A 27,514-nucleotide genomic window follows, 5' to 3' on the forward strand; every position below is an offset into this window, starting at 1 on the left:
AAGCCTTTTGCTTGGTAAGACCAAAGACAGCTTTTGTCTTCTCGCCGGGAACTCATAGAAACACAAAGTTTGTGATAACTTAAATACAATTATTCTGACAATCATAATGAAGGCAAAGAAAGTCATTGTACCACTTTTCTTGAAAACGTAGTTTTCTTTGTCACAACTTGCATGTCCATGATTTTTGGGTGTGGCAAACTGCACTTACCACAAGCAAAATCACCATTTTCCACTTTTTTGTCAACCCCTGTAAAAAAAAAAACACTGTTATATGTTACGATGTCGGTTTGCTCCTGCATCTCCTTAACTTGGACTCCCTCCCTCAAGCCTGTGATGTTCCTATGTTGAAGAGGTTCATTTAGCCTACTGATGTGCATGACATTAACATATTTCCAACGAACAACATTATGTATAGTAATGTACTGTATCAGCATTTGACTTAAAAAACATAACCCAAACCCTATGGTACTGTAGAATTGATTCAATGATTATCATAGTAAAATAAATGTATCTTAAAAAATATACTTGGCATCAGTCATCGGCTGTAACCAGTGAAGTTGGCACGTTGTGTAATTCATAAATAAAAACAGAATACAATGATTTGCAAATCCTTTTCAACTTATATTCAATTGAATAGACTGCAAAGACAAGATACTTAATGTTCAAACTTCTTTGCAAAAAATCATTAACTTAGAATTTAATGGCAGCAACACATTGCAAAAAAGTTGGCACAGGGCATTTTTACCACTGTGTTGCATGGCCTTTCCTTTTAACAACACTCAGTTAACGTTTGGGAACTGAGGAGACCAATTTTATAACCTTTTCAGGTGGAATTCTTTCCCATTCTTGCTTGATGTACAGCTTAAGTTGTTCAACAGTCCGGGGTCTCCGTTGTGGTATTTTAGGATTCATATTGTGCCACACATTTTCAATGGGAGACAGGTCTGGACTACAGGCAGGCCAGTCTAGTACCCACACTTTTTTACTACAAAGCCACGCTGTTGTAACATGTGGCTTGGCATTGTCTTGCTGAAATAAGCAGGGGCGTCCATGGTAACGTTGCTTGGATGGCAACATATGTTGCTCCAAAACCTGTATGTACCTTTCAGCATTAATAGTGCCTTCACAGATGTGTAAGTTACCCATGCCTTGGGCACTAATATACCCCCATACCATCACAGATGCTGGATTCTCAGGTCCTTTTGATGATATTACGGACCGTAGATGGTGAAATCCCTAAATTCCTTGCAATAGCTTGTTGAGAAATGTTGTTCTTAAACACTTTGCTCACGCATTTGTTCACAAAGTGGTGACCCTCGCCCCAGTCTTGTTTGTGAATGACTGAGCATTTCATGGAAGGTGCTTTTATACCCAATCATGGCACCCACCTGTTCCCAATTAGCCTGTTCACCCGTGGGATGTTCCAAATAAGTGCATTCCTCAACTTTCTCAGTCTTTTTTGCCACTTGTGCCAGCTTTTTTGAAACATGTTGCAGGCATCACATTCCAAATGAGCTAATATTTGCAAAAAATAACAAAGTTTTCCAGTTCAAACATTAAATATCTTGTCTTTGCAGTCTATTCAATTGAATATAGGTTTGAAAAGGATTTGCGAATCAAATCTGTTTTTATTTGCGATTTACACAACATGCCAACTTCACTGGTTTTGGGTTTTGTATTATAATCAATGATATGATTTTAAAATGTTTCCTTACACTCTGAAGTTCCACCTGACACTCCCTTTACATCTCCCTCATTTTTTTTAGTTATGTTAAAATGAAATTGTTTGTTTAAAAAGTAATAACATAATATTTTCACTTATTCCTGACTTCACCTGCAGCTTCCTTCAGCTGCCTCACTACTTTATTTACTATCATTCTACTGTAAGACATATTATCTAATATAATGTCATGCATGTTAAAAATGGTTGAGTATAAAGAGGTAGGCAAGAAAGTTTCTTTCCACCAGAACCACCTCTGTTTTCAGGTCAACTCTGTAGTGCTGTGTAAGTTTGTTTACATTGTTATCATCTATGCAACGTTTCCCTGTTTGCAAGTTGCCCGCTAGCTTTTCCATTGCAACAACACTGTCTTAATGTGTTTGGGCCATCTCATAAAGATTACTGAACCTTTCTTACACTTCCACATTCAACCATTTAGATCAGAGGTGTCCAAAGTGCGGCCCGTAGGCCATTTGCGGACCGCAGCTAATCGTTTACCGGCCCCCCACACATTCTGCAAAAATTGCAAAATTGCTAGTATTGCAAAAATAAAAAATAAACATTTTAAAAATGTGGAATGAGGTGAAATCTAACGAGAAAAAGTTGCAATGTTGACACAAAGCTGCCATGCAGGCTGTTTTTTTTTCTTTTGTCTTTGTTTATTTTTATTTTTTTTGCCATTGCTCGAAAAAAATAAAAATAAAAAGACAAAAAATCTATGTTACAATGAATTATTACTTAAAAAATGTCACTTTAAAATGTTTTATGTGGAAAAAATATTGCATATATTGTGTGGTTGCCATATAAAAAACATAAAAGTTTTATTTGACAAAAGAGCATAAAACAAACAAAATAATAGTTCAAACGCAAAATTGACAGATATATCTGAAGTTGATCTCGTAATTTAAGTGTGAAAGTTTAAAAAAAACGAATAAAAATGTATCACTTTATGAGTGGGAGACCTTTTGGATCCCAAATATATTTAGTGAGATTTTATTTAAGTTTTCACTGTGATTACTCAAAATATTAAATAATTCAAATCAATGGTGTCCTGCATTATTGATCTTTTAGGGCTCTAATTACTAAATACTGCATATTTCAGTTTTACTATAAAAAACAAAGTTGTCTTTGACAGAAAAGGCATAAAACCTGTTTTTTTTTACTTGATATCAACCTGAAGTTGATATAGAGATATACTGTAAAAAAATAAAATAATAATATTTGACTTATTTTTTAACATTTTAATGACTGAGACGCTTGACCCTTGACTGGTCCCCGGTAGCCCTAAAGGTTAAAAAAAAAAAATCTATATATTTTGTTATGGTTTGAAAATGGAAAATATCAAAATGGCCCCCGTATGCTTAAATTTTTCCGTGTGTGGCCCTCAGTGGAAAAAATTTGGACACCCCTGATTTAGATGCATTCAGTGTTTGTTGTGTAAGTCTAATGACTACAGTGACAAACATTAGTGAGCGAAAAGATCTTGCAAGTGCAAAGATGTTTTGCTTGCAAAGCGCGCAAGCATCACAGGAACCTCCTGGGGGCTGAGCCTCCCTGTTCTTCAAACCTAGTGCTGCCCCTGTTCTGCATGATGATCCGTCTGGCGCTCAATCCTTTTTTGATTGACAGCACCGTTTTATTCTATTGTTCCGAATTGATATGTATTTTACAATTTAAGTGACGTTTTTTTTTTGTCTTCAATATCTAGCATCTTCTTATATTTTATTTGTTTTTGGAGTAATTAGAGAGTAATTGAAAGTTAGCTTTCTGTACTTGAAAGACAATCAAACGCCACTGCAGTCTAAATGGTAAAAAAAAACAAAAAAACTGTTAGCAGATAATGGGGATACCATGTATTCCGGCTGTAAAGCTCTGGAAAAAAACATTATGTATGTACTGTAGTAACAGGCACATTCATGATAACATGTAATATTTACAGTATTTTGGTCATTTTGAGCATTGCCAGAACTTATTTCAACACATTTATTTCACAAAGTCACGATCACTATTTCCGTCAACAAAAAACAACTACCACTATCAATCAATCAATCATCATCAATCAAAGTGTATTTATATAGCCCTAAATCACGAGTGTCTCAAAGGGCTGCACAAGCCACAGCGACATCCTCGGTTCAGATCCCACATCAGGGCAAGGAAAAACTCAACCCAATGGGCTACAATGAGAAACCTTGGAGGGGGCCGCAGATGTGGGGACGGGGACCCCCTGCCCTGGGTGACCGGTGCTAATCATGGCAGACTTCCTGAGAGCCAAGCACTTTGGGACAAACGGTGATCCAGAACCTTATCTTACAATGTCCGCTTTCACTGGGATGCCTACTGATGGAATAGTTCTATCTTTCAGCAAAAGACTTGTGCATCATTTAGATCAGACCTGGGAAAATTAAGGCCCAAGGGCCACATGCCTTTTCAATCTGGCCCACCGGACATTCCCCCAAAATTTTTTTAGACCTTTAAGATGGAAAGTGTAGCTGCCATTATGATGTGCAGTGATGTTTTCAAATGACCGTAAGTCTTGAACTATACAAAGTATTTCAATGGTTGGAATCTGCGCTTTTGCATGATATACTAGTTACTATGGTAATCTAAGTCAGTTTTTTTCAACCACTGTGCCGCGTGAGATACAGTCTGGTGTGCCGTGGGAGATTATCTAACTTCACCTATTTGGGTTAAAAATATTTTTTGCAAACCAGTAATTATAATCTGCAAATGATGGGTTGTTGTTGAGTGTCTGTGCTGTCTAGAGCTCGGTAGAGTAACCGTGTAATACTTTTCCATATCAGTAGGTGGCAGCAGGTAGCTAATTGCTTTGTAGATGTCGGAAACAGCGGGAGGCAGGGTGCAGGTAAAAAGGTGTCTAATGCTTAAACCAAAAATAAACAAAAGGTGAGTGCCCCTAAGAGAGGGCATTGAAGCTTAGGGAAGGCTATGCAGAATGAAACTAAAACTGAACTGGCTGCAAAGTAAACAAAAACAGAATGCTGGACGACAGCAAAGACTTACTGTGGAGCAAAGACGGCGTCCACAAAGTACATCCGAACATGACATGACAATCAACAATGTCCCCACAAAGAAGGATAAAAACAACAAAAATCTTCTTGATTGCTAAAACAAAGTAGATGCGGGACATATCGCTCAAAGAAAAACATGAAACTGCTACAGAAAAATACCAAAAAAGAGAAAAAGCCATTAAAATAGGAGCGCAAGACAAGAACTAAAAGAGCAATAAACTCAAAATAAGTCACGGCGTGATGTGACAGTACACCTACTTTGAGAAAAGAGCTATATTGATGCATGCGTGGTTATGGTTTAAAGTAATATCCAACAATTGCGACAACGACTTTTTACTGTCAACTGAGTTTCGTTTTTTAATGGTGTCTGCTGGTGGTGTGCCTCCGGATTTTTTCAACGCAAAAAATGTGCCTTGGCTCAAAAAAGGTTGAAAAACACTGATCTAAGTCACAGCAGCTCAGACGAGGCACCAAGCAGTGTGGGTGGGGAGCGTTTCCACTGAGTGTTTCCAGAGCGGCCAGCCTGAAATGCGGGTGTCAGGGACAGACGCGGAAGTAGATTTTTACAACAAAGTTCTAAAGCTTAGTGATATATCAGATGTGTCAGATTGTAGGTGGGGGTTTTTTTCACCCTTCACGTTCATATTTCACTGTTTTTGTTGCATTTTGCTTGATTGTAAAATATGTCGATTGAGAGGGGGTGTGACATTCATATGCTGTCAATATTCAATGTTTTATTGTTCATAGTTAACATTGTAAATCCCACATTCTTTATTTTCATGTACATTCTGGGTGTCTCATTCAGTATTTCCGTTTTTTTAAGGCGGTCTGTCTTAACGTTTTTAGCATTCAATCCGACATTATTGTGAGGTTTTGTATCAGTGTTCCTGAAAATAGATATACCGGCCCCCTGACACATTTTTTTCTCTAAATTTGGCCCCCCGAGGAAAAATAATTGCCCAGGCCTGATTTAGATGATACATTCAGCATAATCCTCACCAAATACTGAGATGAAATGAGCATATTACTAGTAATGTCTTCAGGTCTAAGTTAAATGTGAAAGTTGACTAAATTCTCAGTTTATGGCCATAACCTTCTACTATGCAGATGTGAAACATGATTTGGAATTTAGCAATAACATTTCCAAACTCGGTCTATTCAGCAGTAGCAGCATCTTAGTAGCTTAGTAGCAATCTTACCTCTTTGTGAGCAAGGCACTGTCATACCTTGTCTTTGTTGTGCCGCCATTCTCGCCTCTCCAACTGTTATTTAGTCTCTGCATGTTCTGAGGTCCAAACGTTATCAGAACGCGACAGGCACTGTGTTACTACAAGTCCTTCTTCTGCGTTACCTTTCACAACCACAATGTCGCTATAGTTTGGTCAATATGCAGATCATGGCATGCACGTTGGGCGTCGTTGGTGGTTTTGGATGATCTTTAGAGCAGTGTTTTTCAACCTTTTTTGAGCCGAGGCACATTTTTTTCATTGGAAATATCCGGAGGCACACCACCAGCAGAAATTATTAAAAATAGAAACTCAGCAGCCGATATTGACAATAAAAAGTCGTTGTTGCAATTGTTGGATATGACTTTAAAGCATAACCAAGCATGCATCACTATAGCTCTTGTCTCAAAGTAGGTGTACTGTCACCACCTGTCACATCACGCCCTGACTTATTTTGAGTTTTTTGCTGTTTTCCTGTGTGTAGTGTTTTAGTTCTTGTTTTGCGCTCCTATTTTGGTGGCTATTTGTCTTTATTTGATGTTTTCCTGTAGCAGTTTCATGTCTTCCTTGACCGCTATTTCCCACACCTGCTTTGTTTTAGCAATCAAGAATATTTCAATTGTTTTTATCCTTCTTTGTGGGGACATTGTTGATTGTCATGTCATGTTTGGATGTACATTGTGGACGCTGTCTCTGCTCCACAGTAAGTCTTTGCTGTCGTCCAGCATTCTGTTTTTGTTTACTTTGTAGCCAGTTCAGTTTTAGTTTCGTACTGCATAGCCTTCCCTAAGCTTCAATGCCTTTTCTTAGGAGCACTCACCTTTTGTTTATTTTTGGTTTAAGCATTAGATAACTTTTTACCTGCACACTGCCTCCCGCTGTTTCCGACATCTACAAAGCAATTAGCTACCTGCTGCCACCTACTGATATGGAAGAGTATTACACGGTTACTCTGCTGATCTCCAGACAGTGCAGACACTCAACAACGGCACATTATTTGCGGATTATAATTACTGGTTTGCAAAAAATATTTTTAACCCAAATAGGTGAAATTAGATAATCTCCCACGGCACACCAGACTGTATCTCACGGCACACTCGTGTGCCGCGGCACAGTGGTTGAAAAACACTGCTTTAGAGGACTATATTGGCAGAATTGATGACTCCCAATTACCAGCATTGTTTGCTGCCTCTTGCTAGCATTTTTTTTACGATCTAGAATGCACAAAAGAGAAAGACTTGTGTGTTCTTGTCTCACATAAGGATTGTGAATGATGGGCAAAAAAAATAAATAATTTAATTAATTAAAAAATGTGCCGTTCCCCTCTTAAGAGTTATCACTAAACCCACTTTCTGCAAAAACACATTGGTGTGGCACAGAAGGTGCACTGGTCACTCCAGTCCAACTCATAGCACTTTATGAAGGACATTAGCATCGTAGCTAATTACCTGCTCAGTGGCCTTGTGGTTAGAGTGTCTGCCCTGAGACTGGAAGGTCATGAGTTCAAACCCTGGCCGAATCATACCAAAGACTATAAACATGGGACTCATTACCTCCCTGCTTGGCACTCGGCATCAAGGGTTGGAATTGGGGGTTAAATCACCAAAACGATTCCCGAGCGCAGCCACCCCTGCTGCTCACTGCTCCCCTCACCTCCCAGGGGGTGGAACAAGGGGTAATTTCACCCCACCTAGTGTGTGTGTGACTATCAGTGGTACTTTAACTTTAACTTTAATTAGCTATCACCTCGACCATGGTAAACTGGCCGCTATAGTGCCAGGCGATTATACACTATATTGCCAAAAGTATTTGGCCACCTGCCTTGACTCACAAATGAACTTGAAGTGCCATCCCATTCCTAACCCATAGGGTTCAATATGATGTCGGTCCACCTTTTGCAGTTATTACAGCCTCAACTCTTCTGGGAAGGCTGTCCACAAGGTTGCGGAGTGTGTTTATAGGAATTTTCCACCATTCTTCCAAAAGCGCATTGGTGAGGTCACACACTGATGTTGGTCGAGAAGGCCCGGCTCTCAGTCTCCATTCTAATTCATCCCAAAGGTGTTCTATCGGGTTCAGGTCAGGACTCTGTGCAAGCCAGTCAAGTTAATCCACTTTAGACTCTGTCATCCATGTCTTTATGGACATTGCTTTGTGCACTGGTGCACAGTCATGTTGGAAGAGGAAGGGGCCCGCTCCAAACTGTTCCCACAAGGTTGGGAGCATGGAATTGTCCAAAATGTTTTGGTATCCTGGAGCATTCAAAGTTCCTTTCACTGGAACTAAGGGGCCAAAACCAACTCCTGTAAAACAACCCCACACCATAATTCCTCCTCCACCAAATTTCACACTCGGCACAATGCAGTCCGAAATGTACCGTTCACCTGGCAACCTCCAAACCCAGACTCGTCCATCAGATTGCCAGATGGAAAAGTGTGATTCATCACTCCAGAGAAGGCGTCTCCACTGCTCTAGAGTCCAGTGGCGACGTGCTTTACACCACTGCATCCGACGCTTTGCATTGGACTTGGTGATGTATGGCTTAGATACAGCTGATCGGCCTTGGAAACCCATTCCATGAAGCTCTCTGCGTACTGTACGGGGGCTAATTGGAAGGTCACATGAAGTTTGGAGCTCTCTAGCAACTGACTGTGCAGAAAGTCTTTGCACTATGCGCTCTGTCAGTTTACGTGGCCTACCACTTGGTGGCTGAGTTGCTGTTGTTCCCAAACTCTTCCATTTTCTTATAATAAAGCGGACAGTTGACTTTGGAATATTTAGGAGAGAGGACTTTTTACGACTGGATTTGTTGCACAGGTGGCATCCTATGACAGTTCCACGCTGGAAATCACTAAAACAATCTCCATGCCTAAGTGCTTGCTTGATTTTATACACCTGTGGCCGGGACAAGTGATTAGGACACCTGATTCTTATCATTTGGATGGGTGGCCAAATACTTTTGGCAATATAGTGTATTTATATCAGTATTCACATAATCCTTTGTTGTGGAAAAAAAACAACTGGAATTACAAATTCATATTTAAAAAGAAAACCAAGAGTCATATATTTATTTATCATTAGAACAAACAACATATTTCCTCAAAGAGGCTTTTAGTAAAACTGAATAATCATTTTCCATATATCTGAATGTGATCATAGTTCTCGAATGGTTGAAATCGAGGGTAAAGAAAACCTATTTGTGATTTCTAAAAGGCAGATTGTACTGATAGTATTCTTTTTTTTCTTTTCCTCCAGCAGGATATTAGCTTGTATGTGTCATCAGTAGTGTATTCCATCCACAGATGCAACCGTTATTTCTGGCTTATTTACTCATTCTGCAATTACTAACATGTATTCATTTAACATCAGTCCAGTCGGTGTTGCAGTCCCATATTTCATTCCGAATGACGGACATCTGATAATTGACCGGGCAGGTGAGATGGCTAGAAGACATAAACAGCTTGAGTTTCCAGGACAGCATTTGAGGATGTAGCATGCACTTCGAACTTTGGTACCAAACTGTCATGTCGGTCAAACGATGACACATTGAAAGGCAGCCAGTGCATGATTCTTGATGAGAACATTAAGATGGTGAATATATGGCCCTGTATGCAAGCATACCCAACAGAAAGGCACCATTGTTTTTTTTTTTTTTACACGCTAATATACGCAGCTGCTACATACTTGTGTATGGCACTTCATCTACAAGACAAGTTTTTTTAATTTATAAAACTCTATGTTCACTACATCATTAGGTGTCTTTACACGGTAAATTTATCTAAAATAAAGATAATTAGTGACTATTTTTTCCTAAACAAGCATTTTTTTTTTTTCATTATAATTATTATTATTTTTTTTACAGAGTTCTTGTTGAGTGGTGGCACTTGGTGACATGAGTTGCAGGTCACCGTTCAAGTGATACCACCTTAGTCTAACCGCTGTCCTTAAGCCTGACGAGCAGGGCTTTAGCCTTTTCTCTAGAAAAAAAAAAAGGCGTCTGATCCCCTTTTAGAATCTCTGTTTCACTTTCCAGTATGCTGTCAATACTGGACTCTTTTTGTTGCAGAACATGGCCGTTAACAACTGTGGCCCCTGTGGTGCTGTAGTTATTAATATTGTTGTTTGTATTCATTAGCTTCTCCGTGGATGCTGAGATGATACGGCTCGCTGCAGTAGTGACATGGTAGTTATCATTCCTCGTGGCACACAGCGGGCTGGGCGGTAAGCTGTGCGCTTCATGGCCGTGGTTGTAATGTGCGGAGGTATCGTCTCCCCTCAAAGACTTGGTTGGCCGACACGTCTTAGTCAACAGCAAAGGGTGCCTCTCCTCTCTCAAGGGGCTGACGGCTACCGAGGGCACGGAGATGGCCTGGGTGGAGAGAAGAGCTGACATCTCTGACGGAGGAGAGCCTGAAGTTGCCACAGGGCTGTAGGGGACAATTGAAGCATGGTTATCAAAACTGACGGATGCACACATTTTCATTCATTCAGTAGCAGTTGCTCATAATAATATACAAACCCTGTTTCCATATGAGTTGGGAAATTGTGTTAGATGTAAATATAAACGGAATGCAATGATTTGCAAATCATTTTCAACCCATATTCAGTTGAATATGCTACAAAGACAACATATTTGATGTTCAAACTGATAAACGTTTGTTTTTTTTGCAAATAATCATTAACTTTAGAATTTGATGCCAGCAACACGTGACAAAGAAGTTGGGAAAGGTGGCAATAAATACTGATAAAGTTGAGGAATGCTCATCAAACACTTATTTGGAACATCCCATAGGTGTGCAGGCTAATTGGGAACAGGTGGGTGCCATGATTGGGTATAAAAGTAGATTCCATAAAATGCTCAGTCATTCACAAACAAGGATGGGGCGAGGGTCACCACTTTGTCAACAAATGCGTGAGCAAATTGTTGAACAGTTTAAGAAAAACCTTTCTCAACCAGCTATTGCAAGGAATTTAGGGATTTCACCATCTACGGTCCGTAATATCATCAAAGGGTTCAGAGAATCTGGATAAATCACTGCACGTAAGCAGCTAAGCCCGTGACCTTCGATCCCTCAGGCTGTACTGCATCAACAAGCGACATCAGTGTGTAAAGGATATCACCACATGAGCTCAGGAACACTTCAGAAACCCACTGTCAGTAACTACAGTTGGTCGCTACATCTGTAAGTGCAAGTTAAAACTCTCCTATGCAAGGCGAAAACCGTTTATCAACAACACCCAGAAACGCCGTCGGCTTCGCTGGGCCTGAGCTCATCTAAGATGGACTGATACAAAGTGGAAAAGTGTTCTGTGGTCTGACGAGTCCACATTTCAAATTGTTTTTGGAAACTGTGGACGCCGTGTCCTCCGGACCAAAGACGAAAAGAACCATCCAGATTGTTAAAGGCGCAAAGTTGAAAAGCCAGCATCTGTGATGGTATGGGGGTGTATTAGTGCCCAAGACATGGGTAACTTACACATCTGTGAAGGCGCCTTTAATGCTGAAAGGTACACACAGGTTTTGGAGCAACATATGTTGCCATTCAAGCAACGTTGCCATGGACGCCCCTGCTTATTTCAGCAAGACAATGCCAAGCCACATGTTGCATCAACGTGGCTTCATAGTAAAAGAGTGCGGGTACGAGACTGGCCTGCCTGTAGTCCAGACCTGTCTCCCATTGAAAATGTGTGGTGCATTATGAAGCCTAAAATACCACAACGGAGACCCCGGACTGTTGAACAACTTAAGCTGTACATCAAGCAAGAATGGGAAAGAATTCCACCTGAGAAGCTTAAAAAATGTGTCTCCTCAGTTCCCAAATGTTTACTGAGTGTTGTTAAAAGGAAAGGCCATGTGACACAGTGGGGAACATGCCTTTTCCCAACTACTTTGGCACGTGTTGCAGCCATGAAATTCTAAGTTAATTATTATTTGAAAAAAAAAAAAAAAGTTTATCAGTTTGAACATCAAATATCTTGTCTTTGTAGTGCATTCAATTGAATATGGGTTGAAAAGGATTTGCAAATCATTGTATTCCGTTTATATTTACATCTAACACAATTTCCCAACTCATATGGAAACAGAATTGTAATTTTAGCAGCAGAAACTGTCAAAGGCACAGACAAAACAAGAAAGTTACATGTGTAGATTTCACTGAAAACATTAGTTTTAAGTATAAAACCCAAAACCAGTGAAGTTGGCACATTGTGTAAATCGTAAATAAAAACAGAATACAATGATTTGCACATCCTTTTCAACTTATATTAAATTGAATAGACTGCAAAGACAAGATATTTAATGTTTGAACTGAGAAACTATTTTTTTTGCCAAATAATCATTATCATAGAATTTAATGGCAGCAACACGTTGCAAAAAAGTTGGCACAGGGGCATTTTTACTACTGTGTTACATGGCCTTTCCTTTTAACAACACTCAGTAAACATTTGGGAACTGAGGAGAACAATGTTTTAAGCTTTTCAGGCGGAATTCTTTCCCATTCTTGGTTGATGTACAGCTTAAGTTGTTCAACAGTCCGGGGTCTCCGTTGTCGTATTTTACGCCTCATAATGCGCCACACATTTACAATGGGAGACAGGTCTGGACTACAGGCAGGCCAGTCTAGTACCCGCACTCTTTTACTATGAAGCCACACTGTTGTAACACGTGGCTTGTGCATTGTCTTACTGAAATAAGCAGGGGCGTCCATGATAACGTTGCTTGGATGGCAATAAATGTTGCTCCAAAACCTGTATGTACCTTTCAGCATTAATGGTGACTTCACAGATGTGTAGGTTATCCATGCCTTGGGCACTAATACACCCCCATACCATCACAGACCTATAACAGTCCAGATGGTTCTTTTCCTCTTTGGTCCGCAGGACACGACATCCACAGTTTCCAAAAACAATTTGAAATGTGGACTCGTCAGACCACAGAACACTTTCCCACTTGGCATCAGTCCATCTTAGATGAGCTCGGGCCAAGCGAAGCCGGTTGTGTTTCTGGGTGTTGTTGATAAATGGCTTTGGCTTTGCATAGTAGAGTTTTAACTTGCACTTACAGATGTAACGACCAACTGTAGTTACTGACAGTGGTTTTCTGAAATGTCCCTGAGCCCATGTGCTGATATCCTTTACACACTGATGTCGGTTTTTAATGCAGTACCGCCTGAGGTACTGCATCTACGTGCAGTGATTTCTCCAGATTCTCAGAACCTTTTGATGATATTACAGACCGTAGATGATGAAATCCCTAAATTCCTTGCAATAGCTGGTTGAGAAATGTTGTTCTTAAACTGTTCGACAATTTTCTCATGCATTTGTTCACAAAGTGGTGACCCTCGCCCCATCCTTGTTTGTGAATATCTGAGCATTTCACAAAAGCTACTTTTATACCCAATTCACATTGACGTTCCACTGGGGTGAGTTTTCCTTGCCCGTATGTGGGCTCTGTACCGAGGATGTCGTTGTGGCTTGTACAGCCCTTTGAGACACTTGTGATTTAGGGCTATATAAATAAACATTGATTGATTGATTGATCATGGCACCCACCAGTTCTCAATTAGCCTGTTCACCTGTGGGATGTTCCAAATAAGTATTTGATGAGCGTTCCTCAACTTTCTCAGTCTTTTTTGCCACGTGTGCCAGCTTTTTTGAAACATGTTGCAGGCATCAAATTCCAAATGAGCTAATATTTGCAAAAAATAAAAAAGTTTTCCAGTTGGAACGTTAAGTATCTTGTATTTACAGTTTATTCAATTGAATATAGGTTGAAAAAAAATTGCAAATCATTGTATTCTGTTTTTATTTACGATTTACACGTGCCAACTTCACTGGTTTTGGGTTTTGTATTACATGAGCAGTTTACATACAACACAAACAGTAACAATTGTCAGTTCACAACAATCCTCTTGCCCTGACTGCAGGGCAGGTTGGCATATAAAGAGCATGATTGGCAACCAGGTTGCCTCTCAGAGATGGTGAAGGAGACAGCGCTTAGAGTGCCAGACAGGAAGTGGAACTAAAATAAGAGTGCTGGACAGGAAATAACAGTCAACTAAGTAAGATAATAGAAGACTAAGGAAACAATAATATAGTCAAACCTCAGTGAGGCAGCCCATACCAAAGCAAATCTCCTTCCATGATATTGTATTTGGACAGTCAAACAAAGTAGCATTCCAACATTGATACACTCTTTAACAACACCACAAAATAACGAGCAAATATTCATCAAAAAACACTACCTCCATTTGGTAAAAAGATTGCAAAAGTTCAGTTTTTCCTTGTTATGACATCAATAAATAAGACTTAGTATGCATTCTGCAAAGTGTAACTATCAAAAAACAAAAGTAAAAATGAATAAATACATGTCCAGTTAATAAAAAATTCAAAAAACAAATTTTTCAAAAAAAAAAATGGAACACAGTAAATTTGTTAATTTGCTGTCAATTCGTTCCATGCCTGACCATGGTAAATTAATTTACGCATATAAAACAACCTTCTTAATACATTATTTTAACATTATGTGAGCCCTCTCGACATAAATACACCCACATTAGAGATGACAACTCACAATTTGATTCAATTCGTGGGGTGGCCATTTGGTTTAGAATTGACTCTCGAGTTAAACCAATTTTTCGCATTATTATTTTGTATAAAAGTCATTATAAAACCTTTTCAAAACAGTTTACAGGATACAAAAGCTCCTCTTGGCTGCTGATGTATGGCACATAAAAAAAAAGTGCAGCGAGTAACTGCTGAGACGGCCTAAAAACGTCTTTTTTTTTTTTTAAATCGATTTTTAAAAAAACATCTGTATACTGTTTATATTTTTAATCATTTTTAAAAAATTATGAATCGATTTAGAATCAGGATAAGCAAAGATCGCGACAAGGATGTGACTCAATGTTTTTCAGCACTCTTACCCACGTCATCACTTTAACACTTGTTTAGTCGAATATAGCAGTGGTGTGCCGTCAGGGCAAGCAAGGCTGGCCTAACATAACCAGAAATCATGATCATAATTAAAGATACAATTATTTTTTATTTATTTTCCCTAAATATCTAAAAGTATTCATATTCTCTTCATGTCATATTATGCTCCTTCCAGTGCTGTTGTTTTTAGTTTTAGTTTGTATCCAATCAGAATTCAGCTATGTTATGTTGCCATGCTGTACGCAATCTGCCAGGGAGCTTCAGAATCAACAATGCGAGCGTCTGTGCACTGTAAGTGAACGGGGACATACAGGTGATAGACAGTTGTGATAGCCAATCAGATCATGAGTTGTTGTCAGTAAGGCCTTCTAGATGGCCTCAAGTTGAACGTGAAATTTACACGTCCTGTGATTGGATAATCTTCGGGACCGTTGGCGGATGAATTTGAGAACACATAGAGTTGAGAGACAGTTGCGATAACCAATCAGATCACAAGTTATTGACAGTAGCCTATCCAAGTAGCCCGATGTTAATGAGACTGTGATTGGATACTCACTTGTCATTCCAAAGTGAGTATCCATTCACAAGTTTCAATTTAGCAGGAAGCAGGAAGTGTTGCGCCGTAGCCAGACCGGGATAGCACAGAAGGAGAACAAAACGTTGATTAGGTGACATATATATACTGTATTTGCAAGGCCATTTTCAAGAAGGATATTTAAAGAGAAACTACATCTTGTGAGACGATGTCGGCCAACCCCGGAAGCTAGCTCAGCTGTTCTGCCAATGAAATGGAGAAATGCTCGCCATTTCCACTCGAATAAGCCGACGACGAGGGGTACCACTGGCTTATACGGCGTCGAATAGTTCCCATAATTGTGAGTTCAAATATTAAATTTTTTCACTTTCAATATGTTTTTTGCAATTTGAATTTTGACAGTACCATATAAGATATGTTTTAATTGCTGATGCGTTTTAATAGATTTTTGTATACTGTTGATGTGTTCAATGCCCAGTAGGGCGTAAATGTGTTCCTGTATAGTATTTCTCCAGCAATGGTCATGCGGTGACATAAATTATAGTATTTTGAGAGGTAAACATTGAAGTCGGAGATCACTGAAGGCCTAGGTGGGAAACGCACGGCCTGCCACTGCAAACGGGTCATGACAATTTGATGGTTGCTATAGCTCTCACGGTCATCGTTAGTAGATTGGAAGGGAGACAGCACTCTCTGACTTCGATGTCAGTCAAACACAGATGGTGTCATGGCTGGTAACACAGAACTAACAATTATTTGCCCACTCCTCCTTGTCGAACCAGTAAAAGTATTTTCCTAAAAAATGAACTACATAGTTAATTTCATCATAATCTATATTGTGTTACCTATCAAAAAATATCCCCATTCATAACACAATCAGGTTATAATAGACAAAAGCTATGTGCACATGTACACAATTAATCGAATTAAAAGCCTAACCAGTATAAAAATGCTTCGTGAAAACATGCCATTCGGAATATTCTGACCCGATCACACACGTTCGGATCAAAATGTCAATCCGATCGAAATGGGTGGTTAAAGAAAACACTTCCGAAATATGGGTCGAAATAATCTTTACTGCGCATGTCTTTGAAGTCAGCTATACTTTGGGGGTGGAGCAGGGACTAGATTTAATAGCCTCGGAATGAAGCAATCGTCTTGCTGCTGTCTCCACCTATTCAACATGGTTATATATTATAACATAGCGTTATATACTGTTGACTTTAAAATGAGATTAGCAAAAACAAAAGTAAGGTCCGGAGTGTCATGTGTCGATGTAACAATAACAAAAGGGATCCAGTTGTCGTCTCTACGAACTGTTTTATTTACGACCTTACAGCTACTCCAAGTGCTAACTGCTAGCCTCAAGCACGTACACAGAATGTTGTAACATGAAGACGTGCGGCTCCATTTCAAAAAGAGAGGTACAACAAAAAAACGTGAACAGAAGGAAAAATGTATAAAAAAAAATAATGTGACAACGTCGGAGAAGTAGAACTGCAGAGAGCTATGTTTGTTTACAGGAGAAGTCACTGCTTCTTTTTCAGCACCTGCAGTGAGCAAACTCGTCCAAAAGATGGCGTCATAGAATGTGCTGCGCATGTCAAAATCAAGTATTCCGATTTAAGGTGCGATGCATATCATATCAGATGATTTTTTTCAGGGTCCATTTACACAGTAACATACTAATCGAAATTATGATCAGACTAAATCAACGTTGCCCATGTACACGTGGCTAATGTAGCCTTCATAACAGGTTAAACATACATTTAGAATCAGAATCAGAAATACTTTATTAATCCCCGAGAGGAAATTTAAATTTTCAGCACAATCCCATTCAAGATCAGACGAGGAGACTTAGAGAAGGGGATCTAATATTGTATGTTTTCAATGGGGAACTGCACTTTTTTGGGACTTTTGCCTATAGTTCACAATCCTTATGAGAGACAAGAACATATGTTTTGTTTTTTCATTTGATTTGTAATATTCGGCTTGCTCGAGGTGCCTAGCAATGTTGCTAATATGAGCAATCCATTCTGCCTCTAAATCACTATAAAAATGCATCCAAAAGTCGCCAACAATACTTAATTTGCGTTCCGTAACCTGCATAATAACCAAGCTGTTAGGACATTTTATTGTAAGAGCGAACACTATAGAACTGTTTTTCTAGGGTAGTAACACATCGCCTTGTGACGCCATGCTACGGCATTAGCCTTGAACGAGCTTCTGCATCGGCAGTTGAATCGCTTTTAAGTTTGTAATTCACAACACGATGCAATAGGACACTGACTGATCTGTACTGACTGAAAAATATCACCAATCATATTGCAGTATCTGTAAAGTATTAGCCCACATTTCATGTTTGTACACCGCTAGCTCAACAGTGTACTGTGTGTAGTTGTAATAACAAGCATTACTTGCTGCATTGTATCATGATACATATTATGGTGAATTATTCGATGGACAGTTGTTTGTTTGGTCAAGCTGGCCGGAGACGTTTTTTTTCCAGTTGATTTTGGGTAGGTGTAAAAAAGATTTGACCACTTCAGGGTTTGTTAGCACAAACAGTTTGTCTTTAGTTGTGATGCAGTTTCTTTGAGCAGTTTCTTCCTCCTTTTCGTCAATAATAGCACTCAGAGCAGCAGAAGCACTCCATTTCTGTCGACATGTTGGCAAGCTTCACATTTACACCATTAAGTCATGCCAATCCCTAATATCTCTCAGCTTCCATCTGGTCCATTGTTTCACCCTTTATTTGTGTTTGCTAAACTTTTATAACCAGTCGTTTATCATTCGTATATTCAGGTTCAAAAAGACAAGGTTGTGAATCGTAATTTGTACAAAAATAATCGTTTTTGTCATCTATAACAAAGTCTGCCATGATTAAAAAACACACGCGTTTGTTGACAGAAGTAGGAAGTGTGTTGCTATGAGCAATGAAATCAATGCGCTCAAGAAATAACTTCTGGTGATATTTAAAATGGTCAACAAACAGGAAATTTTGTACATATTACATATTGTTATGAACGTGTCTGTTACTACATTATACAGTATATATACAGTATATATATATATCCATCCATCCATTTTCTACCGCTTGTCCCTTTTGGGGTCGCGGGGGGTGCTGGAGACTATCTCAGCTGCATTCGGGCGAAAGGCGGGGTACACCCTGGACAAGTCGCCACCTCATCGCAGGGCCAACACAGATAGACAGACAACATTCACACTCACACTAGGGCCAATTTAGTGTTGCCAATCAACCTATCTCCAGGTGCATGTTTTTGTACATGTATATAGATGTGTGCGTATATATATATATATATATATATATATATATATATATATATATATATATATATATATATATATATATATATATATACATACACACACACATATATACACGGGCGGCTATTAGGACATGGGCGGTTATTTGCACAAGGCTTTTATTTATTTTTGCACCAGCCTGCACCAGGCCATTATTTGGTTACAATGGTTACTGTCCAGTATTTTTTTTTCGTACAAAAAACTTTAAATGTAAAAGCTATTGTAAACATACAAACAAAGAAACAAGGGATCAACATGAGGTAGGCTATTAAAAGACAAGAGATCAACAAGGCCTCAACATGGCAGTAGTGCAACAATTGTCAAATAGAATACCAATACTAAAAATAAATAAACTTTTTAAATAAAGCAGCCTACCGGGAAAAATAAAATTATGGTACCAAGTACTCAAGTATAAAACCCACCATCAAAACAGAACAATAATACTGTCACTTAAATAAAATAAAGGCTACAGTACTCCAAGTTTTAAACAAAGCAGCATAAGTGATGTATCCACTGACACAAATTAGCATCGCAAGCCCGTTTTCCATCGATTGCCGACTGAGATAGTAGTTCTCCCTTTTTTTGTTTCCATTCTCGTACACGTTTTGGGTCAACCTTAAACTGCCTGGCCGCTGCCAAACCAGAATTCTGCTCCGCATACTTCACAACCGCTAGCTTAAACTTTAAGTCAAACTTTCTGTTCTTCTTCCCCCTTAAAGTATTCCCGTCCATCAGTTGTGGTGTACCGGTATCCTGTTCATTCAACTCACTGCTACTGTTGCTTGCCATGTTGAAACTTTTCCTCGTGGGTTTGTTGTTGTCGTTGAGTGTGTGTTACGCTATATGCGGTGACCCTTTGCAATATGTTGATTACCCAGAATCCCCACGTAACGTCTGCTGTTACCGTAATTACCAGAATTACTGCACCTTTGCTTTTCCTTTTAGCTTATAAATTGGGTTTAATGAAATCAATATGATTTTAATCTAAATTATGCAAATAACAGCCCATGGGCGGCTATTTGGACATGGGCGGTTATTTGCACAAGGGCGTTTATTTGGTAATATACGGTACATACATATACATACATATATATATATATATACATATATATATATATATATATATATATATATACATACATGCATATATATATATATATATATATACATACATACATACACACACACACACATATATATATATATATACATATATACATATACACACACACACACACACACACACACACACACACACACACACACACACACACACACACACACATATATATATATATATATATATATATATATATATATATATATATATAATGCAGCTGAGATAGGCTCCAGCACCCCCGCGACCCCAAAAGGGACAAGCGGTAGAAAATTGATGGATATATATATATATATATATATATATATATATATATATATATATATATATATATATATATATATATATATATATATGTACTTACAGTGTGTATATAACATTTTGATAGAGGGTTTAGAATTTGTTTTAGAGGGCTTTGAAGGCTAAATCGGGGACTCCTATTAAATGCATCTTGCAAGCGTTTTTTAATCTTTCGAATCAAAAAAAAAAACAGGCAACAAGACGTGTGTTTTTGTCTTTCATAATAATTTTGAATGATAGGCAAAATTCCAAAAAAAGTGCACTTCCCCGTAACATTGAAATTCTTGTTATTTTCATATACTGTATGCGTCCACAAGAAACTACTTTAATTATTGTCGACCGATTTTGTTTTCTGTGATGAAAAGTTGAAAGTAATCAGTTACCTCATAATTTAAGGCAAATCCATGTCAGAGTTGGGTGTGTCTCCACATTTCTTTGAATGAGCACTTAGGTCTTTGGTGCCACCGGTGGCATTCAGGCGACCCCTACGGGGTTTTGTGGCATGCTGGCTATTCTCCGCCAATGACATCATGGAGACTGAGTCAGTGTCAGACAGTACACTGTTGCTCCAGTCATTACTCCAGCTGTGGAGACAGGGAGGGGGATGTCATGGGGACAGTTTTCAAGGCAGGACACTTTAAAAATGACATCACTGTTTTGCAGCTCAAATTTTGAAGCTCAAAGTTTTTGCTTTAAGGGACTTTTAAGGCATTTATGTTGAAGTTTGCTGCTTTACACTTCGGATTTGCGATTGGAGTTTTGGACTATTTGGTGCTTTCCTGACCACAGATCATGACCATGGAACACGAGTGTTTTTCTGATATGCTTGGCTGGGAAAAAGGAATAAGTAAAATTGTTGTTTGCATTTAAATATGCTCTTTGTTGAGAAGATACACTTTAAGGGTTCAGTTTACAGTTCAGGAAATATTTTTTTCAAGAAAATTTCTAGTGATAATCTATTGCTACAGTATAGAAAGACATGTATTGCTAGGGTCGTTCTTAGCTATATTGGGGCCATGAGCAAATTTTAAAAAATGTTCACACTTTTTTGTGTGAAATACTTTTTTTATCATTTAACTCAAGTTAAACTCAATTATAATATTGATATTTTAATGTTGTAAAGCTGTAATAATGCATGTTTTGAACTAAAATAAATTCACTGGAAATACTCTGTCCAATAATTTGTTTCTTTAGTGCAAAATACCAAATTTAACAGAATTGAAACATAAAACATCAAACCTTCCTGCCAACAACTCACGATTAGATTCAAATCAAATTCCCTGGGGTGACGATTTGCGTCAGAATCGATCCTCGATTATTGCAATTTACAGTATTATTTAATCATGCTGAACAGGTTACTGGTAATAAAAGTTTCTCTTGGCTGCTGATGCATAATGTACTGCATACAACTATACATACGAGTAAGCACGGAGATGGCCTAAAAATATCTTTAAAAATGTATTCATAAAAATGTATTTTTCTAATAGACTTTTTTAAAGTATACATTGAATTAGAATCAGATTAAATAGGATTCGTAATTCGGTTGTGACTCTATTTTCTCAGCGCCCACAAAAACTGACAGATTCACACAGGGTGGCCCCGTGTATTGCATTTCATCCATCCATTCCTTTTTTCTATACTGCTTATCCTTCTTTGCAAGTGTGTATAGGATTCCTACTAAAGCTACATACAGTATGCACAAAAGCCCAAAATCTTATACGCAAGAGTAAGTAAGGATTAGGGTCCGCATTTTACACCCTTGCTGTGATGTGCTACACTGTACTGTATCTGGGGCTTCTTTGCATAGCCTCTTGTCTGATGTGGTAAACCCCGGCTTCTACCGATCTTGTGTTGCCATGATTAGTGCCTCTGTCTGTCAGTCCAACCTTTTCCAAGCACTGATATTCACAATGTCAGACACTTCTTTTGTTTTTCTATAATAGACTATCTGGCTGCTCCTCCTTACTTATAATTTGCAAACAAGCACATCAGTCAGAGTCCAGCTCTTCACTCATCCTTACACTGACTACAGCAGCCTGAATGTGAGATCAGAATAAATTGAGTGATTAATCTGCGTTTATTCATGATTAATTAATTATTTTGTTGTGATTAATCACATGCCTTAACTTCGACATCCCTAATGGGCCACAACACATAAAACAAAGTATTGGCACTGTGCACGCACTGATTTGTGCCCATGGCTCTTTTTCTTGACTTATAGGAAGAAGTGGTCTAGAGCCCAGACTGTAATGCAATCGCATCTTGCAGTTTTTTTAAAATTTGTATTAATGATTACAGACAACAAATTAGATTGGAAAAAAAATACCAAGATTCAACATTTTCCAAAAGACAAACAAACAGCACAATAGCTCACTCTCGACTACATTTGTGTACGTATACATATACACATATATAATATATACACACACATACATACATACATACATACATATATATATATATATATATATATATATATATATATATATATATATATATATATATATATATATATATATATATATATATATATATATATACACACACACATATATACTGTATATATATATACACATATATACTGTACCGGTATATATATATATATATACATATATATATATATATATATATATATATATATATATATATATATATATATATATATATATATATATATATATATATATATATATATATATATATATATATATATATATATATATATATATATATATATATATATATATATACACACACACACACACACACACACATATATACATATACATACATACATAAACATATAAACGTACATATATACATATATATATATATATATATATACACACACACATACATTTACATATATACATACATACATACATATACAAATACAAATGCATATATACATACATACATATTTATATATATACACACATAGATGTACATACATACATACATATACACATATATACATACATACATATACATATATACAGTATATACACATACATATATATATACATACACTGTATATACATATATACATACACTGTATATATATATATATATATATATATATATATATATATATATATATATATATATATATATATATATATATATATATATATATATATACAGTAATCATATATATACAGTAATCATATATATATACAGTAATCATATATATATTATAATATATATATTATAATATATATATATATACATATATATATATATATATATATATATATATATATATATATATATATATATATATATATATATATATATATATATATATATATCTTTAAAACATAGCTTTAGCAATGCTCAAATCCTTAGCTAATAACAAAAACACAAAAGAACAAAGAATTAAATAAAGTCGCTGGTTTAAGAGGACATTTCAAACATCCGCAGCAACCTAAAAATAATTTACTTGTAACAATAGTGTTTTTTTAGCTCACCATTTTTAGAATGCCCTTGTCACTTCAAAAATTAAAGCAAGTGGGAACTTATATACATATATATATAATATCTATTTACACAAAGTTTGTATTTTGGCAGAAATTTCTTCCCCATTGTTTTCAAGTGCGTCTATCATCACTTGCGTAGTTGATTTGATAGAAACTCGTAAATTGCAACTTGCCACGCCGCATGTTGCTTTTAAGTGATCCTGAGGCTTGAGTCAAACTGACTCGATCCCTGGCAATACTGCAGAGGATTCTTTTATCATTGAGAGCAAAATTCTTGGAAAAAACAGGACCCTGAAGACGCTGAGAGGAGGAGAAGACAGGTGATTTCCCGGCAAAAATAAGAAGGTTGACAGGTATGCGTCACTTGTACTGGAGTTTCTATCAAGTGAGCGCAACTTCTATCCCGCCTCCTCTGTGCGTGAAGAAGGAACACAACATCCAGCGCAGATAGGATGAGTGATTTCCGCTTCAAGGTATTACAAAACCCAAAACCAGTGAAGTTGGCACGTTGTGTAAATCGTAAATAAAAACAGAACAAAGTGATTTGCAAATCCTTTTCAACCTATATTCAATTGAATAGACTGCAAAGACAAGATACTTAACGGTCGAACTCGTAAACTTTGTTATTTTTTGAAAATATTAGCTTATTTGGAATTTGATGCCTGCAACATGTTTCAAAAAAGCTGGCACTAGTGGCAAAAAAGACTGAGAAAGTTGAGGAATGCTCATCAAACACTTATTTGGAACATCCCACAGGTGAACAGGCTAATTGGGAACAGGTGGGTGCCATGATTGGGTATAAAAGCAGCTTCCAAGAAATGCTTAGTCATTCACAAACAAGGATGGGGCGAGGGTCACCACTTTGTGAGAAATGCGTGAGCAAATTGTCGAGCAGTTTAAGAACAACATTTCTCAACGAGCTATTGCAAGGAATTCCGGGATTTCACCTTCTACGGTCCGTAATATCATCGAAAGGTGCAGAGAATCTGGAGAAATCACTGCACGTAAGCGATGATATTACGGACCTTCGATCCTTCAGGCGGTACTGCATCAAAAAGCGACATCAGTGTGTAAAGGATATCACTACATGGGCTCAGGAACACTTCAGAAAACCACTGTCAGTAACTACAGTTTGTCGCTACATATGTAAGTGCAAGTAAAACTCTACTATGCAAAGCGAAAGCCATTTATCAACAACACCCAGAAATGCCGCCGGTTTCGCTGAGCCCGAGCTCATCGAAGATGGACTGATGCAAAGTGGAAAAGTGTTCTGTGGTCTGACGAGTCCACATTTCAAATTGTTTTTGGAAACTGTGGACTTTGTGTCCTCCGGAACAAAGAGGAAAAGAACCATCCAGATTGTTATAGGTACAAAGTTCAAAAGCCAGTATCTATGATGTTATGGAGAGTATTAGTGCCCAAGGCATGGGTAACTTACACATCTGTGAACACACAATTAATGCTGAAAGCAACAGCGGGCTTCATAGTAAAAGAGTGCGGGTACTAGACTGGCCTCTGGCCTACCTGTAGCCCAGACCTGTCTCCCATTAAATTGTGTGGCGCAATATGAAGCCTAAAATATGACAATGGAGACCCCGGACTGTTGAACAACTTAAGCTGTACATCAAGCAAGAATGGGAAAGAATTCCACCTGAAAAGCTTCAAAATTTGGTCTCCTCAGTTCCCAAACGTTTACTGAGTGTTGTTAAAAGGAAAGGCCATGTAACACAGTGGTAAAAATGCCCCTGTGCCAACTTTTTTGCAATGTGTTGCTGCCATTAAATTCCAAATTAATGATTATTTGCAAAAAAATATATTTTTCTCAGTTTGAATATTAAATATCTTGTCTTTGTAGTGTATTCAAAGGATTTGCAAATTATTGTATTCTGTTTTTATTTACAAATTACACAACGTGCCAACTTAACTGGTTTTGGGTTTTGTACATACATCGGTATTGTCGAACCTGGGTCGCCTTCGCTACTAATTTCCAGCGTGTGCAGCTACTTAAAAGCATGATGAAACAGAAGCACTGAAAGTTTTGTTCAGGATTGATGTTCCTTCTTTTGAATTATTTTCCTTCCTCAGTTTTATTTCTTTACACTTCTTCCTTCATTTAGGTCTGTAAGACTGAAAATATAAACATAAAATAAACATGACAAATGTATCAAGTCCACTGTATATGTTACATAAATAAAATATAATATTTAGTGTTCATGGATTAAACTACAAATGTTTACACATATAGAAATTACACAACATTCACACAATAAATGTGACTTATCACAATTAAACCTAAGATGTAACATTATTTCCCTCTACTTGTCAAATTTTGCGCTGCATGTATTAAACGAGCTTTGATCGGCAGAGTTGCTCTCAGACAAAATATAACATGACTACAAATACAAAAGACATCACAAAGTCAGCAATTTCAATACAAAACAAACAAAATATTTTTTTTGCACAATATTCACTTACAAATGTTTGACCATGTTTCGTAATGAGACTTACACACTGGGATTTCTACCATTGTTGCTTCTTTTTTGGATCAACATTAAAGAGGACACTCATATGACAAGTGAAGAAAGTCAAATAATGCCAAAAAAACCCATTTATTTGCAACTGTTTTACATGCTTTGAAGTATAAAAGTGACTACAAAACAGCAGACTATGAAGGAGGCAAAATGGATTTTATGCACAGGATTACCTATTACTACTGTTGAAGATGACGACTCAAATGATGGCAAAACAGTCCAACTGTGTATGTCCTGGTCATACACTAATACTACTCTTGCGTCAAACTAAATAAACAAGAGTTTATATTGTTTGCCCTGTAATACGTAGTTTACCCACACAAAGCATCAAAAAAGCATGTATTTTTATTTCAGTCATATAATCATATAAATATGAACGTGTCTACGGATGTTCTTATTCATCCACAACATCTTATTGATGTTGAGTGGGTCTAATTTTTGTTGTGAAATGTGTTATAGAAATGCTTTGCAGGTAGCCTAAATTAAGGTGGTATCAGGTAAACTTTTAGGAAGCTTTTTCATTTATACTCTAGATCAGGGGTCCCCAAACTTTTTGACTCGGGGGGCCTCATTGGGTTAAAACAATTTGGCCGGGGGCCAGGCTGTATATAGACGTTTGTATATATAGATATACTGTATATACATACACAGACACATATTCCTCGCGCACTAATTGACTGAAAGAGCGCACACTTGCCCGACAATGATGTCAGGTTATCGATGGGAAAATGCATTTTTAAACAATATGATTTGTCTGAGCAGCTTGGAGACACCGAGAGTAACAAGCGGTAGAAAATGGATTACAAAGGACAGATTTAAAAAAAAAAATAATTACAAAAATTATAATAATACAATTCTATATACATTTTTTTTTATCTTGGGCCGTAGTTTGGGACCCCTGCTTTGACTGATTGATTGATAGAAACTTTTATTAGTAGATTGTACAGTACAGTACATATTCCGTACAATTGACCACTAAATGGTAACACCCGAATACGTTTTTCAACTTGTTTAAGTCGGGGTCCACGTTAATCAATTCATGGTACAAATATATACTATCAGCATAATACAGTCATCACACAAGTTAATCATCAGAGTATATACATTGAATTATTTACATTATTTACAATCCGGGGGTTGGGATGTTGGGGGGGGGGTTCGGTTTGGTTGATATCAGCACTTCAGTCATCAACAATGGCATCATCTGAGAAATGGACATTGAAACAGTGTAGGTCTGACTTGGTAGATATGTACAGCAAGCGGTGAGCATAGTGAGTTCAGAAAGCATAAGAAAAAGTATATACATTTGATTATTT

The 27,514-nt window shown here is 37.5% G+C and overlaps 1 protein-coding gene across 7 annotated transcripts in view; it reads right to left on the reverse strand.

Annotated features, from left to right (window-relative positions):
- Window positions 1–9,046: 9,046 nt before the first annotated feature.
- nrg1 (neuregulin 1) overlaps window positions 9,047–27,514 on the reverse strand; it is a 109,242-nt gene continuing 90,774 nt past the window's right edge. For 4 of the 7 annotated variants that reach the window (XM_062031457.1, XM_062031456.1, XM_062031455.1 and 1 more), the window contains one exon: window positions 9,047–10,402. In XM_062031457.1, coding sequence (XP_061887441.1) covers window positions 9,907–10,402 — 496 coding nt within the window. In that variant the 3' untranslated portion in view covers window positions 9,047–9,906. Of the gene's footprint in view, window positions 10,403–20,571; window positions 20,773–27,514 lie in introns of all 7 variants that reach the window. The other 3 variants (XM_062031461.1, XM_062031460.1, XM_062031459.1) reach the window with 1 other exon arrangement.

This window comes from Entelurus aequoreus, linkage group LG21 (assembly GCF_033978785.1).
Source record: "Entelurus aequoreus isolate RoL-2023_Sb linkage group LG21, RoL_Eaeq_v1.1, whole genome shotgun sequence".
Classification (NCBI taxonomy): domain Eukaryota; kingdom Metazoa; phylum Chordata; class Actinopteri; order Syngnathiformes; family Syngnathidae; genus Entelurus; species Entelurus aequoreus.